The sequence below is a fragment of the Pseudorasbora parva genome, chromosome 3 (assembly GCF_024679245.1).
Source record: "Pseudorasbora parva isolate DD20220531a chromosome 3, ASM2467924v1, whole genome shotgun sequence".
Classification (NCBI taxonomy): Eukaryota; Metazoa; Chordata; class Actinopteri; order Cypriniformes; family Gobionidae; genus Pseudorasbora; species Pseudorasbora parva.
The window spans coordinates 41,575,580-41,592,567 of record NC_090174.1 but is presented as its reverse complement, the minus strand read 5'-3'; the positions used below and the strand labels follow the sequence as shown (position 1 = coordinate 41,592,567).

The window sequence follows — 16,988 nt, the reverse complement described above, 5'->3', positions numbered from 1 at the left end:
ACCTGGAGCGGGACTGCACGACTCGTCCCGCCCGCAACTCTTCTCATTGGTTAGTGGCGTTCAAGTCTGACGACGTTACGGCAATCAGGAAATGCGGTTAATAACAATGTCCTGGGGCAGTATATGTTCAAGACAGCATGTTTTTAGGAGACATTGATATTCTGAAACACAGTTGTAGGCCTACTAATAAACATATTAGGGATATTATAACAGGTGAAACAGCTACTCATAAAAGTTAATTGTGGAACAGTGTATTTAGAAATATAAACTGGAATAAAGCTTAGTGTATTTTTGAAGCATACTGCTTAAATAATAAAGTAAAAGAAGTTACATTTAAATTTTTACATGGTATATATCCAGCTAAAAGTGTGATAGAGAGGTTTAATTTAGATATTGATTATTCATGTGATTTTTGTTCAATAGAACAATTATATATTATTCATCTATTTTGTTATTGTATATACACAAAGATTTTTTTGGGTGGACGTGGAAAATTTCATTAGAAAGAAAACAAATGTTATATTTAAATTAAATAATTTTGATATATGTATATTATTCCAATGGATGTAATAATAATAATAATAATAATAATAATAATAATAATAATAATAATAATAATAATTTCACCTTTATTGTTCAACCTTTCATTATTTTGGGAACACAAAAAGAAATGGTCAAGATCCAAGCCACATTTTATTCATTTTCTTCAGGAGACTAAGGACTATTGCACCAGTTTGAATAATATTGTGAATAAAAAAAGACTTGTAATATTCTTAATGAATATACTTTTTTTTTAATTAATTTATCAAGGTTTGTACACTCTGGCATTTTTTTGTTTCATTGTTCTTTTTTTATTTTATTTTGTTGTATTGTTGTATATTACATGTTTTTTCTCGCAATAAAAAAAAAACATATGTTAATAACAATGTTTATAATTTCTTATACTTATGAAGTACTATCATGTATAAAACAAAACTGTGCATCCGTTAATTACTTATACCTGGTGATAATATAGTATCAAACACAACACATTGTAAATTGGTTAATTTTTGGAAAACGTTTTATGTATGTAGACTACTTTCCTAACAAGGTTAGGTTACTGCTTTTGACTTTTCACATCGCAATGTTACAACCCCAAATCAGAAAAAGTTGGGACAGTATGGAATGTGCAAATAAAAAAAGAAGTGATTTCTAAAATTACTTTGACTTGTATTTCATTGCAGACAATATGAACACAAAATATTTCATGTTTTGTCTGGTCAACTTCATGTCATTTGTAAATATGCATCCTTTCCTGTCATTCAGACCTGCAACACATTTCAAAAAAAGTTGGGACAGTAAATCATTTACCACTTTGTAATGTTGCCCTTCCTTTTCACAACACTTAAAAGACGTTTAGGGACTGAAGACACCAAGTGATGATGGTCCATCCCAGATGCCTCCGAGCCCAGAGAAGTCGACGGCGCTTCTGGACACTGTTAACATAAGGCTTCCTTTTGGCACAGTACAGTTTTAACTGGCATTTGTGGATGTAACCACGTATTGTGGTACTTGACAAAGGTTTGCCAAAGTAGTCCTGAGCCCATGTGGTGATATCGCTTATAGATGAATGAATATTCTTGATGCAGTGCCGCCTGAGGGATCAGAGATCACGGTTGTTCAGCTTAGGCTTGCGGCCTTGTCCTTTACGCACTGAAATTCCTCCAGATTCCTTGAATCTTGTAATTATGTTATGCACTGTTGAATGTGAAATATCCAAATCTCTTCCTATCTTTCTTTGAGGAACATTGTTTTTAAACATTTCAATAATTTTCTCACGTATTTGTTGGCAAACTGGCGATCCTCAGCCCATCTTTGCTCCTAAAGGATTAGATCTTTCTTGGATGCTGCTTTTGTACCAAATCATAATTTCAATAACCTGTTGACATCACCTGTTTCAAATCACATCATTATTTAACCCTTTTACCTCATTACTAGCCCTAAATTGCTCCTGTCCCAACTTTTTTTGAAATGTGTTGCAGGTCTGAATGACAGGAAAGGATGCATATTTACAAATGACATGAAGTTGACCAGACAAAACATGAAATATTTTGTGTTCATTTTGTCTGCAATGAAATACAAGTCAAAGTAAATTTAGAAATCACTACTTTTTTAATTTGCGTTTTCCAAACTGTCCCAACTTTTTCTGATTTGGGGTTGTACAATGCAATAGTTTAAAATTATTTTTGTTAATGTATATTGTTTATAACAATATACATTAACTTAATTACTTATTTGTAAGTTATTTCTATTGTTATTTCCATCTTATTTGGTTAATATAATTATATTTTATATATATCTTTTATGGTACACGCATCATTTAAATAAAAGTTTAATATTCTCAGCAAGTCTTAGGATGTTATTAAAATGAATAGATTATGGATTTACTTAATAATGAAAAGGGTTAAAAAAAAAAAAATACCAGCATGGTTTGTATAACAACATGCCAAGACAAATAGTTCATTGCACACACACACACACACAGCTTCTCTATAATTCAATTCAAGAAGCTTTTGGCATGACAAAAAATAAATTTTGTATTGCCAAGGCATTGAAACGTGTGTAATGTATATATTGCGTCTGAACTCTGTGTGTTTCTCTACTGTCCACCACAGTAACCTCAGCTCAGTGTGTGTGTGTGTGTGTGTGCGTGTGTGTGTGTGTGTGTGTGTGTGTGTGTGTGTGCGTGTGTGTGTGTATGTAGGCTATGTGTATATATTATATATTATTATTATGATTAATGTTCATATATGTATTTTTAATTATGTTCATAAATTCCTAGCTTTGGCAATATTATATGATTTACATTCATGCCAATAAAACAAATCTGAATCTGATCTATATCTGAAAGATATAGAGAAATAGAGAGATATTATACATCGTATATAATGTATATGTTCAGTTGTTACATAATTTCTGTATTACATGTTTTATTTATTGTTATTATTATTTATTTATTTTATCATTAATATTTTATTAAAATGTATTATTTTGCTATATCTAGCCATCTGCACATAGCCTACTATGTATGTCTTTTTATTTTAGTTCTATTATTATTACTAATATCTCTAAATATATTCAGATGTTACAAATCATTTTTCTATTGTTTGAATGCCTTGGCAATACAAAATGTATTTTTTGTCATGCCAATAAAGCTTCTTGAATTGAATTATAGAGAAGGTGTGTGTGTGTGTGTGTGTGTGTGTGTGTGTGTGTGTGTGTGTGTGTGTGTGTGTGTAGTTGTATATACAAATCCCACCTTCTTTATTCGAATTAATTAAACGGTTTTTATATCTCAATAACATTTAACTATTTGTCTTGGCATGTTATTCATATAAAAACCATGCTGGTATTTTTACCCTAACCCTTTTCATTATCAAGTAAACCCATAATCTATTCATTTTAATAACATCATAAGACTTGACATTCTTGCTGAGAACATTAAACTTTTATTTATATGTTAATGCATGCGTGTAACCATAAAGAATATACTAAAATAACAATATAAACAACCAAAATAGATATATAACTTACAAATAAGTTATAAATAAATAATATACAGTTTACAAATAATTTAAAACTATTGCATTGTAACATTACAATTGCGATGTGAAAAGTCAAAAGCAGTAACCTAACCTTGTTAGGAAAGTAGTCTACATACATAAAACGTTTTCCAAAAACCAATTTACAATGTGTTGTGTTTGATACTATATATTATCACCAGGTATAAGTAATTAACGGATTCACCGTTTTGTTTTTTATGCATGCTAGTACTTCATAAGTATAAGAAACGATATTATTAATCGCATTTCCTGTTTGCCGCAACGTCGTCGTCAGACTTGACGCCACTAACCAATGAGAAGAGTTGCGGGCGGGACGAGTCGTGCAGTCCCGCTCCAGGTGCAACCCCGCCTCAATCGACGTCATACTTTGGCACTAACCAATGAGACGAGTTGTGGGCGGGGGGACACGTGCAGCCCCGCCCCCACATGCAACCCCGCCTCGATCTGCAGGCTGCAGCCAGGTGTACTTGCGCTCATCATTCTTTAGCTCCGCCCACACGATACGCCTCCAGGCGCTCGGTTTTTTCCGGAAAGACTCGGTACAGCCCATATTTCTTTTATAAATATGATAAAACTAAAGACTTTTCGGAGATATGAAGGATGCAATACTACTCTATAGGTACTCAAGATTGACATGAGATTGACTGAAACTGATTGTTTCACCCCCCCTTTAAATTTGGATTTAAAGCAAGATTTGGCAAAGCAAAATATCTTTGAGAATGGCAAAATAATAAAAAAATTAAAAATCTAATAATTGTACGTTGCTATTTTCTGTGGGAGGAATTCACAGAGAATGAATTACACCTGCTGACAGATATTAGAGTTCAAATAAATGCATTTATTTGCATATGCTGTTTGCATTCAGCACCCAGTTTACTAAATTTATGATTATATTTACATGTATGCATTTGTCAGAAGATTTTACTAATTGAAATGAATAATTTTACAGAGCCCCCACACACATTTTTGGTTTTGATAAAATCACATCGTCTTGGTTTTGCATTTTAAATCATTACAGCTCTGTAAAAAATTTAAAGACACTGCAAAATTATCAGTTTCTCTGGTTTTAATATAGGTATGTGTTTGGGTAAAATTACTGGTCAAAATAACTATAAATATGCAGTGTTGTCAGACCTCGAATAATGGAAAGAAAGTAAGTTCATATTAATTTTTAAACAATACAATACTAATGTTTTAACTTAGTAAGAGTTCAGAAATCAATATTTGGTGGAATAACCCTGATTTTGAATCACAGCTTTCATGCGTCTTGGCATGCTCTCCACATTGATGTTGGGTGACTTTATGCCACTCCTGGAGCAAAAATTCACTCAGCTCGGATTTGTTTGATGGCTTGTGACCATCCATCTTCCTCTTGATCACATTCCAGAGGTTTTCAATGGGGTTCAGGTCTGGAGATTGGGCTGACCATGACAGGGTCTTGATCTGGTGGTCCTCCATCCACACCTTGACTGACCTGGCAGTGTGGCATGGAGCATTGCCCTGCTGGAAAAGCCAGTCCTGAGTTGGGGAACGTTGTCGGAATTGAAGTAAAGGAAGATTGGCAGAAGGAAGCAATTTTTTTTCCAGGACAGCCTTTTACGTGGTTTGATTGATGCATCCTTCACAAAGACAAATCTGCCCAATTCCAGCCTTGCTGAAACACCCCCAGCGATCATCACCTCTCCTCCACCAAATTTCACAGTGGGGACGAGACACTGTGGCTTGCAGGCCTCTCCAGGCCTCCATCTAACCATTAGATGACCAGGTGTTAGACAAAGCTGAAAATTGGACTCATCAGAGAAGATGACCTTACTCCAGTCCTCTACAGTTCAGTCCTTATGGTCTCTTGCAAACCTCAGCCTGGCTCTTCTTTGCTTTTCATTGATGATTTTTTTAGATTTGTATGAATTCAGCCCTGCCCCTAGTAGGAGCCTGTTTCAAACTGTCCTCGCCATGCACTTCACCCCAGCTGGCTTTTGCCATTCTATTTGTAGGTCACTTGATGTCATCCTACAGTTGTTGAGTGACATTCGAATGAGTTGCCGGTCATTCTGGTCAGTGGAGTGTTGTTTTCACCCTCTGCCAGTCTGTAGCTTTGTTGTCCCCAATGTCTGCTGCTTGACCTTGTTCTTATGAACCGCTGTCTTTGAAATTTTATGGATGAAAGCAACCAGACGCTCACTATATCCCTCTACCCGTAAAGCCAGAATTTAACCCTTCTTTTCCTCACTCAAAACTTTCCTTGGCATGGTCAATAGACATTTTTTTTATTCCAATTACATTTTAGGTACTACTAGCACAATTTTTGCCATCCAGCTGGTCCTACTGCAAGAGGATAGTGATGACCACAGAAGTGTTTTTTATACTTTTTCTTATTAAATAAGTTTTGGTTCAGGTGATCACCTAATCAGCACCTCATTCACTAGAATGAGGTGTGCATGTGTTGGAATTCAACACATTAGCTGTGTCTCATTTCAGAAGGCTGCGTCCTTCAGAGGTCGCATTTGAAGGCTGCATACGTCATAAGGCCGTCTCATTTTTAAAAAGTGAGAAGGTCACTCCAAATGCGACCTTCGAATGCGTCCTTCTTTCACAAGAATTTGGAGTGTGCATGAGGTGTATCCTTCACGGCTGGAGATAACCCACAATTCTTTGCGTCAGCGTTAACAACCGTCTTTTTAAAAAAATATTATATGAAAAAACGGAACCACCATCAGATATACATGCGAGTGTAGATGTGGTGTTTAAATGTAAGTAGTTCAAGCTTGTTTTTGTTTTTTAAGCTCTATTACCCCAAACAGAGTTGTGGTAAACAGGATTACAACTGTTTAGTGCTTTTTAAACATTTAGAACAGTACATTGCTGTCAAGAAACATTTCATAGTCATTTTCAAGTTATAAATAATTTTCATTCATATAAACTGGCGTGAGAGCGCAACGAGGACGAACTTGTTGGCATAGCAACGTGATACTTCCTGCCTGTGTGTCCTACGAAGGACGTCTCGTTTAATTCTGATTGAGGACACTCCGTATACTGCATCCTACACAGGACGTGTCCTCCGGAGGACGCAGCCTTCGAAATTTAACGAAATGAGACACAGCAATCAGAGATGCTGATTTAAGAAAAAATGGCAGTGGTTTCTTAATTTTTTCAAACCTGTATATATTTTGCATATTAAAAGTGGATTTGAGATGGTAAGTTAATAAGAATGTTCAAACTGGTGCAAAATGAATTATACTATCTAGAAATGTTTGAGTTATATTAATCTATCTATCTATCTATCTATCTATCTATCTATCTATCTATCTATCTATCTATCTATCTATCTATCTATCTATCTATCTATCTATCTATCTATCTATCTATCTATCTATCTATCTATCTATCTATCTATCTCTTTGAAGGTACTTTGTGTGTGTAGCGGTGCTGATTTACTTCCTCCCTCTCCTGGTGATGGGCTGTGCTTACCTGGTAGTGGGTTTGACTCTGTGGGCCAGTGAGATCCCAGGAGATTCGTCTGACCGTTACCAAGAGCAGCTGAATGCCAAACGCAAGGTCTTTATCACATCATCCTCTTGCTCCTCCTTTTTTTCATCATTCTTTAAACCAATGACACTTGCATATACACACAGTCCAAGTCAGACACTGAACTCTGAGTTAATAGAGCAGACAGAGTTCACACACAAGGAGAGAAGGGTCAAACAGGGCCGCATGAAATAATCACGATGAAACTCACCTGCAGTGAGAAGGTCCGTCTGCTTCTTTCATCTGTATTCTGGGTGTGTATGTCTGCCCCAGTCCCCACACTTGAAGATACACCATTTCCTCTTTATTATCTACTTTACATTTTATGGCTATTGTTTTGCCTTAACATTTTCAACTCCTCCCGTACACAAAATATCTTAATCTATCATGTTATCACACAAGTATGATGACACAATGTGACTACCCCTGAGCACTCGTATGTCCCTGTTTTAGGTTTGAGCCTCATAAACATCAAAGAGTCTGTGACAGTCCGCTGGTGACGGAGTGATTTTCTACTGCATACTCTGGCTTCTGGCAGAGTGTGTCATGGTGGTTTTCATGCCGATTTTAGACACACTTGCTGATCAGGAATCTCCAGTGTTGTAGAACGAGAGTAGTTTAAGGCATTAGTCCTACCTTTCACAGACCTAGAACAACAGTGACCAAACGACAAAAAAAGATCAGTGCAAAATAAAATGATTTTGCTAAAAAAAAAAAAAAAAAAATGTTTTTTGAAGGTGCACTCAGTAATTGTTTTTTGTTGTTGTTATTGTGTTGGTCGGTATGACCACCAATTTGGAGATATGCAGAGGCAGCATGGATGCAGCATCACACTAAAGATTTCAGTTACTGATGCCATTGTAGAAATGCATAATTCTAGAGAGATTTTAAGGTGGTGAGACATCACCTTGTATAAAAATGAATGGGAGAAATCATAACAATGTAGTCCAGTTAACTCATGAATGTGCATGGACATTAGCCAAACCAGCCTGGAAAATTCATTGTGTGTGTGTGTGTGTGTGTGTCTGTCCATCATGCAACTCACTGCTTTTGAAATACAAAAGTTTTTATTAGTACTATTAATTTCTTAATGTGCAGTTTGAGTAAAGGAAAATTACTGAGTGTACCTTTAAAGCTATAGTGTGTGATTTTAGCACCACTAGTTACACCAAATGGAAAGATGTGTTGGTTTCCCAAATACTGTCATCATCCATATTTTTTTACTTTCAGATCAACAAGTAGTTCCACCAAAACTCATGCCATTATTTGACCCAATGTGTCAGGTTGCAACAAATTATTACACTAATTTGGGAAATCAACCTGCATATGCCTTACTTATTGTTGCTTCACATTACAGTAAGCTGGGAAAAGCATGTTAAACATAAAAAATAACCATTAAAATATAATTTGAGCTGTTTTTGAAATTTGGCTCTTTGATAAATGGGTTACATGTTATTACATGTTTGCATGCTGCTTGCTGGTGGTGGCTTAGGGCCATTGGACCTCCTGAAAGTTAATGTCGAGAAAATTATGTCTTGACTGCATTCTGCCAGTTTTCGTGCAATGTGGGCAGCATGCGAAGCTCAGGAAATGCATGAAGGACAGAAACTGTATTTATAGGCATACAGGATAACCAATATTAAAATGTTCTACTCCTTTTTCCTGACCCTCAGGTGGTGAAGATGATGATTGTGGTGGTATGTACGTTCGCTGTTTGCTGGCTGCCCTATCATGTCTATTTCCTAATTCACCAGTTCTACCCGCACCTGTTCGAGCATCCCTTCATTCAGCAGGTCTATCTGACTATCATGTGGCTGGCAATGAGCTCCACTATGTACAATCCCATTATCTACTGCTGCCTCAATGACAGGTAATTTCACCTGGAGTGAAAACACAGTAATTGACACACACACACAGTCGCATCTCTTTCCAGAGTCGCTGTAATATTTACTGTGATATCATTATTGTTCGAAATTATCCATCTTTGTACCTTATACAGTCCAATGTTGTGATGTATTATTCTGTAATATAATCCTGGTTTTACCGCCTCAGATGCTGAAAATCCATCACAAAAGCATTTAAAAAGACAAAGTAATAATATCCTCTAGTCAATTTTCACCTTCAAACTCATCATCATCACATTTATGTATTATTCTGTGCTTCTGCACACCTCCTCAGGTTCCGTGCCGGATTTAAGCAAGCGTTCCGCTGCTGTCCATGCGTCCCTGAGGGATCCTACGAGGGTCTAGAGCTCAAGTCCACCCGGTACCTTCAAACCCAGACCAGTTTGTACAGGGCCAGTCGAATGGAGACCACTGTGTCCTGCGTGACGCAGCCGTGCGAAGATGGCCACAAGGTTACCTTTGGGAGCATCAGAGGGGCTGCTGGGAAGCCGGCAGCTCACAGCCCTTCCAGGGAGTTCGCCTCCAATGGCTCGTCCTCTCGCAGTATTTCCAAGACCGTGTCAGAGACCTCCAGTTTTTACTCCAGTAATAACATACAGGAATAAGAGCACAGAAACACAAGAGTCAAGCAGGACGAATGTCACCATCTTTCTAAGATGCAATCGTTTGATGAATCCTCTTAAATTCTCTCCCAGTGTAAATCTTGAGGATTACCTTGAGTGTGTGCAGGTGTGTTTTAGCTGGTCGAGGACACACACAGCAAGTGTTTTTCATTTCAAACGATCCGTCATCTTCCATTCTTGACACATTCTATTCATACCGTTAAACTATGATTAGAGGAACATTTACATTGATTTTTTGCAAATGCTTTTTTACCAACATAAAAATTGGCATTGCATTGTGCCGACTTAAATTAGAGCCTGATTTATTGATCCTGCTATCACTGAAGACATTTGAAAAGTTTACATTAATGGACATGTGATGCAGTGGAACAATGAGTCATTATAGTATATATGGCCACTTATATTGGTCTTATAATTGGAACAGGAATAAGTAAAAACAAACCCCTTTTAATCACCCAAGATAGCCCACCTTGCTCAAATGATATTTGAGCACATGTTGTTTCTTCAGTGGCTTATCTTCGTGTGGGGAGATTATTTGAGACCTCACATCATATTTTCTCTGCATGCACATTCTGCCTTCAAAAGCTCTAAACCGGCTGAGACTGAAGAAAAGAAAAAAAACAGAGGGCAGAGATTATATTACTGAAAAAGCTACGGTGGTTTCATGGTCAGTTAAAGCAGTGATCCAGCTTGTGAAATGAACATAAACTATGTCAGTTGTCAATATCAACACTTCCACAGGCAAATGAAATGACTTTTCAGCATGTGCCTGGAAGCACAAAAGCTAGTGGTGAAAGCTCTAAAATGCCACTGATTTTGTGCTGCTCTGAAGAATAGATCTGGGGAAAAACGTGATGCGCAAAGAATTTTTGCACAAGGATTTTTTTTTCTTTCTTTTGAACGTGTCTTTTTAGTTGTTGTTTTTTCTCCCCGTCTGTTCATTTCTTTCTTTTATGTTCTTTTTTTAATTGACTCTTCACTAAGCTCCGCCCCTTGGTTACTGTTGCCACCTTGGTTACTGTTGCTGTTGTAGACGAGATGAGCAGCCTGATTATCAGTAAAATGTGCTCATAAAGTGATAACAAATTATTAGATGTTAGTTTTTTACGGAGGCTGAAATTAATGACATCACAAAGCTTATTTTACAGCCAGGCTATGCCTTTTTTTTATTACGCGGAGACTGCAAGTGAGAATTTTTTGTAATATATAAGTTGAGGCTTAGTGAAGTGCCAATTCTGTAGTTATTTTATTGTACAAGCATACATGTGCTTGTGCACACATCTCCCTCACACTGCACAAGGCCAAAGTAAAATTAGCTCTTCAGGCACCTCCCTGGATACAGTCGATGCAATATGATACCGAGGTACATAGGATTATGGGACAAAAGCGGTGAGGGGTTATAAAAGTTACGCAACGGATGTGGGATGGGGGGTTGAAAGAACACCTGCTGCTGTTCTTGACCAGGATTGTGACAGTGATCTGTTTTTCCAAAACAGAGGAGCAAGTATGATTGTCTGGCTCAGCTTTCATTGTTCGCACAGTGGCAGAAGTCTAGTTATGGTGCAATATGTTTTGAATATTTCTGAACATAGTGCACTGTAAATGAATGTGATCTGAATGTGCTTGACTGTTTGGCAGGTGCTAACAGCTCATTCCAGGAGTAAATGAGCCACATTCTGTTCCTGATCTACACACATTTTTTTTAACCATCAGTAAGGCTTTTGCAGAGTCGCATCTGTCTTCACACTATATGTGTATATAGTGTGCTAAGCCAAAATTGGCAAATATTTTAATGGTCTTAACAATTTTAATCACAAATCACTGGGCAGGATATTAGCAAGAATTGCACAAATACTGTAGATAGCCTTCCCCTTTGTTATCTTTACATGTTTTAACCATGGGGGTAACCCTGCAGACAGGAAGAAGAGTACCATTGACTTATGTCCTGATCAGTGCCCTGACTACTGAACTAGGGAGCTCACTGAGACACACCTAGTGTTTTCCCATCAATGTTAAGGGCTTCAAACAGATCATGAATAGGTGGTTAAAAATGTCCCCCAGCTTGTTTGAGTTTAATGTGAGACCAAATATTCACTATAGGTTTCAAATCTGGACTTGCCAAAACATGAGCCTGATGGAGCATTGTCTTGTTGAAAAATAATATCTGATCATTCCTCTTTAGATAAAAACTTTTCAGTTGTGGAAAGCAAGCCATTCTGTAATATTCTCCTGTACTCCAAAGCATTAAATGACTTTTCACAGTGAAGTAGCTCACCAATACCAGTAGCTAAAAAGGCTCCCCACACAATGACACCTCTTCCTCCAGTGCTTTTTTATATTAGCAGATTTTCAAAGACACTGTTCTGGAGCATCACCATGCCACTCATGTTTCATTATGATTTACCACTCCACAAATTCCCATTTTCTGCCAAAACTACTCTGTCTTTGATGTTTGTTTGAGACAGCAATTGCTTTTTAAATATGTTGGCAACAACACATTTTACTTACCTAATAACAGTAATTAGAGTTAATTATGCATAATTACATAAACTAAACTAACTAAACCTTACTCAAAACCCCAATCCTACCCTTACCCTATAGTAAGTACATGTTGTTAATTAATATTTCTCAGTACTTAAATATATAATTACACTGTAACAATGACACTTTAAAATAAAGTGTAACCTACATTAGCTTAAATTTGACAAATTTCTTGGACAATTAAAAGTGTAAAAATTAAAAAACAATAAAAAATTTTTTGTCATTTTGGGCTTGGCCCATTTTATGACCAGTCAAAAGATTGGATTCGATTTTTGATTTTGAAAGAAGTCTTATGCTCATTAAAGCTAAACATACACTAATCTAAAGGATTATTAGAAGCACCATACTAATACTGTGTTTGACCCCCTTTCGCCTTCAGAACTGCCTTAATTTCTCCGTGGCATTGATTTAACAGGGTGCTGAAAGCATTCTTTAGAAATGTTGGCCCATATTGATAGGATAGTTTACAGTTGATGGAGATTTGTGGGATACACATCCAGGGCAAGAAGCTCCCGTTCCACCACATCCCAAAGATGCTCTATTGGGTTGAGATCTGGTGACTGTGGGGGCCATTTTAGTACAGTGAACTAATTTTAATGTTCAAGAAACCAATTTGAAATGAATCAAAGCTTTGTGACATGGTGCATTATCCTGCTGAAGTAGCCATCAGAGGATGGGTACATGGTGGTTATAAAGGGATGGGCATGGTCAGAAACAATGCTCAGGTAAGCAGCGGCATTTAAACGATGCCCAAATGGCACTAAGGGGCCTAAAGTGTGCCAAGAAAACATCCCCCACACCATTACACCACCACCACCAGCCTGCACAGTGGTAACAAGGCATGATGGATCCATGTTTTCATTCTGTTTACGCCAAATTCTGACTCTACCATCTGAATATCTCAACAGAAATTGAGACTCATCAGACCATGCAACATTTTTCCATTCTTCAAGTGTCCAATTTTGGTAAGCTTGTGCAAATTGTAGCCTCTTTTTCCTATTTGTATTGGAGATGAGTGGTACCTGATGGGGTCTGCTGTTGTAGCCCATCCGCCTCAAGGTTGTGCGTGTTGTGGCTTCACAAATTCTTTGCTGCATACCTTGGTTGTAACGAGTGGTTATTTCAGTCAAAGTTGCTTTTCTGTCAGCTTGAATCAGTCGGCCCATTCTCCTCTGACCTCTAGCATCAACAAGGCATTTTCGCCCACAGGACTGCCGCATTCTGGATGTTTTTCCCTTTTCACACCATTCTTTGTAAACCCTAGAAATGGTTGTGTGTGAAAATCCCAGTAACTGAGCAGATTGTGATATACTCAACAATCATGCAATGCTCAAAATCCCCTTTCTTTTCCATTCTGAAATTCTGTTTGGATTTCAGGAGATTGTCTTGACCAGCACCACACCCCTAAATGCATTGATGCAACTGCCATGTGATTGGTTGATTTGATAATTGCATTAATGAGAAATTGAACAGGAGTTCCTAATATCCCTTAGGTGAGTGTATATTAAAAAATAAAACAATAATATTTAACAATGTAGTTTATACAGTTTTTTGATCAAATGTCACAGTGTTGGTGAGCATAAAAAGCTTATTACAAAACAAAAAATGCATAATTATTGCAAACCATTGACTTTTAGAGAAATAATAATTAATAATAATATATAATGTGTATAATAACAAAGAAAGCCAAATACGATATTTTCACAACACCAAAACCCACTGGCATTGTATGGACACAAACAAAACAACAACAACAACAACAAAAAAGACATTTTTCAAAATATCTTATTTTGTGTTCCACAGATAATAAGAAAGGGTGAGTAATTGATGACAAAATTTTAATTTTGGGGTAACAATCCCTTTAAGATCAACATAAAGAAAGGCATAGGTAATCACATAAAAAAAATAAAAACAAAAGGATTTTTCGTCTGGTTTTGTGGCACCTCTGTGGACTGCATTTATCTATGAGTGTGTGAGCACAGGAGGATTTGCTCTCATCAGCTCTATCTCTCTATAATCAGAGTAATTACCCAAGAGAAGAGAACACAGAGGGGAGGACAACAGCTGTGTATGAAAGCATTCACACTCTACTCATCCACCCTCCAGCATTCCTCACATCCCTCCCAAGGCCTTTCTGCATGGCTGCTTGATTTCTGTCAAAGATATTATTCGTGTCCATACGTAAACATTTTGAGTGTGTGTGCGTTAAACCTCTACATGAGTCCAGCTGGTATAGTTCATCAGTTATTCAGAAAGAAAGATGTGCTTTGATTTCCGTCCAGCACAGGAGGCCTGTGCTGCTGGTTTCACTGACTTGAAGTGTTCATATGAAACTGATCACAAGAATTCTTGGCACCACTTTCATTAGTTTTCATTAAAGGGGGTAGTGACAAGTCTTTTTATGTAATTTCTGTGTCATAATGTATTTGTAATGGCCATTTTCCACTCTTTTAGACCTTTTGGATTTTTTGAGGTGTTTCGCTGCTGTACCTTTAGGTTTTCTGTGTATAGGCCCTAATTTCTCTTTCTTTGTGAAAGGAGTAACAGCGCTGCCGATTACTCATGTCGCGTGTTGTGGATTTTCTGTCTAATAGAGTTGGCGCTGATCCATCTTTCACAAACACTCTTTTTGCAAAGCCTGTATTACAATGTGACAGGTTCACAGAACAACATCTGCACACTTATAGGAACCCTGGTACATGTAAACTTCAGCTTCTTCTGAAGGCCATGAGTGCCATCTCACATCTTTTATCATAAGTTGTATGCCTTTTATCATCGTTTGAAATGTAATTCAATGTTGATTTATATATTTTCATATGTATTTTCATATCTGAAAGTACATCAACAAACAGTCTATTAAGAATATAAGTGTTAATGACTTATTAATGACTGTGCATTGCCTGTTAATGAATTTACCAAGATAGATATTTTGTAAATATATGCTTTTGGCAGTATATGTGTTTGTAATATATTATAAAAGAGTTAGTTTATTATATTGCAATATGAACATGCACCAACATGTAACTGGACTTTTCAGTGACTATGGTTCAAGTTTTTCTTTCCACTTTTGCTTTCAGTGTTAGTGCTGAGTTGCTCTCATTTCATGTATGCTTTTGTAAAGGTCTTTGTATGCTTCTGCGTCGTCTAATATATCTGTATTCAGGCCTGTGTGTGCTTTGAAGGGAAGAGTTTGAACATCTCCATTTGGCATTAAAGTCGTGAAGCAAATCAAGCAGGTTCATCTAGTTAGGATAGATCATGTTAATCACTTGTGACATAATGTGCCACTGAAGTTATTGAGCAGAGGGAAAGACACAAGTGTGTGTCTCACAGTAGGTTAGAGCTATCAATGTCTCGTTGAAATTCAGCTCAGTTGTCAGATGTTGAGCTCTGCTCTTGTCTGCGGAGCAGGGTTGATCTTTGTTGTTCTTACAAAAGATGTCAAAAAGAGTTAATCTAAGTCAATCTTTTCTTGCCGCCCTCTTTTCTTAAGAAAGTTTTGGAGACTTGTGGTGAATATCTAAATAATTCATTTATATTTAGTGCTAGTTGGCCTTGAGATTGGTAATTACAGCTTAAATTATTCATTTAATACACATTTTAAAATGCTACTTTGTTGTTTTGTTATTTTAAAATTATAAATATTGTTTATTTAATTACTCATGTTTTTGAGACTGCACTTTTTTTACATTGTATTAAATTTACATTATATTACTTTTGATATTCACCTTTAAAAAGACTAATAATTGAATAACACTGTTAAATGTAATCTTCACAAAGCATCAAAATGTATAACCATTTTTCATATTGTGTATAATGTTGTGATGCTTATTCGTTTAGCATTAAAACTATGGATTTAGTTTTTTGGTGTGTGATAAATTTTATTTTTATTTTTAATTTTATTCATATATCATGAAAATAATTATTTGCTTAATTATATTGCTTATCATTTTAAAGGGTTAGTTCAGCCAGAAATGAAAATTCTGTCATTAATTACTTACCCCCATGTTGCTCCAAACCCATAAGACTTTCATCTTCAGAACGCAAATAAAGATCTTTTTAATGAAATCTGAGCGCTTTCTCTACTATAAATAGCTATGCAACTGACACTTTGAAGCTTCAAAAAGATAATACTGTAAAACTAATCCATAAGAATTGAGGCTTTTATTCACATATGAACATGGATCAACGAACAGAAACAGCAGCTCATCCGAACCTGCCTTGAGGAAGCTTAAAATTGCTGGGTAACTCACAAGAACCAAACTTGGTGTGTAACACGAGAATGGACCTCATTGGTTCTTGAGGAAGCTCAAAATTTCTGCGTAACACATGAGAATGAACCGCATCGTTCCTTGAGGATGCTCAAACTTGCTGCATAACAAATGAGAATGAACCTCATTGGTTTTTACACGTCAAGTGAACCTGCTTGAGGAACCTCAAACTTGCGGCGTTATACACAAGAATGAACCTCATTGGTTCTTGAGGAAGCTCAATCTTTCTGCGTAACACATGACAATAAACCTCAATGGTCCTTGAGGAAGCTCAAACTTGCTGCATGCGAGAATAAACCTCATTGGTTCTTGCACGTCAAGTGAACCGGCTTGAGGAAGCTCAAACTTGCTGAGTAATACATGAGAATGAACCTCATTGGTCCTTGAGGAAGCTCAAACTTGCTGCGTAACACACAAGAATGAACCTCATTGATCCTCGCACATCAAGTGAACCTGTTTGAGCTTCTGTTTACCATAACTAATGAGCGAGTTGATGAATGTTTATACAGTACATGAATAAAA

The 16,988-nt window shown here is 36.7% G+C and overlaps 1 protein-coding gene across 1 annotated transcript in view; it reads left to right on the top strand.

Annotated features, from left to right (window-relative positions):
* Positions 1–16,055, top strand: part of tacr1a (tachykinin receptor 1a) — a 44,703-nt gene extending 28,648 nt beyond the window's left edge. Inside the window, exons 3-5 of the mRNA XM_067438915.1 lie at positions 7,007–7,157; positions 8,801–8,997; positions 9,306–16,055. Of these exons, the coding sequence (XP_067295016.1) occupies positions 7,007–7,157; positions 8,801–8,997; positions 9,306–9,636 (679 nt within the window). The 3' untranslated portion in view covers positions 9,637–16,055. The remainder of the gene's footprint in view (positions 1–7,006; positions 7,158–8,800; positions 8,998–9,305) is intronic.
* The last annotated feature ends 933 nt before the right edge of the window (positions 16,056–16,988 follow it).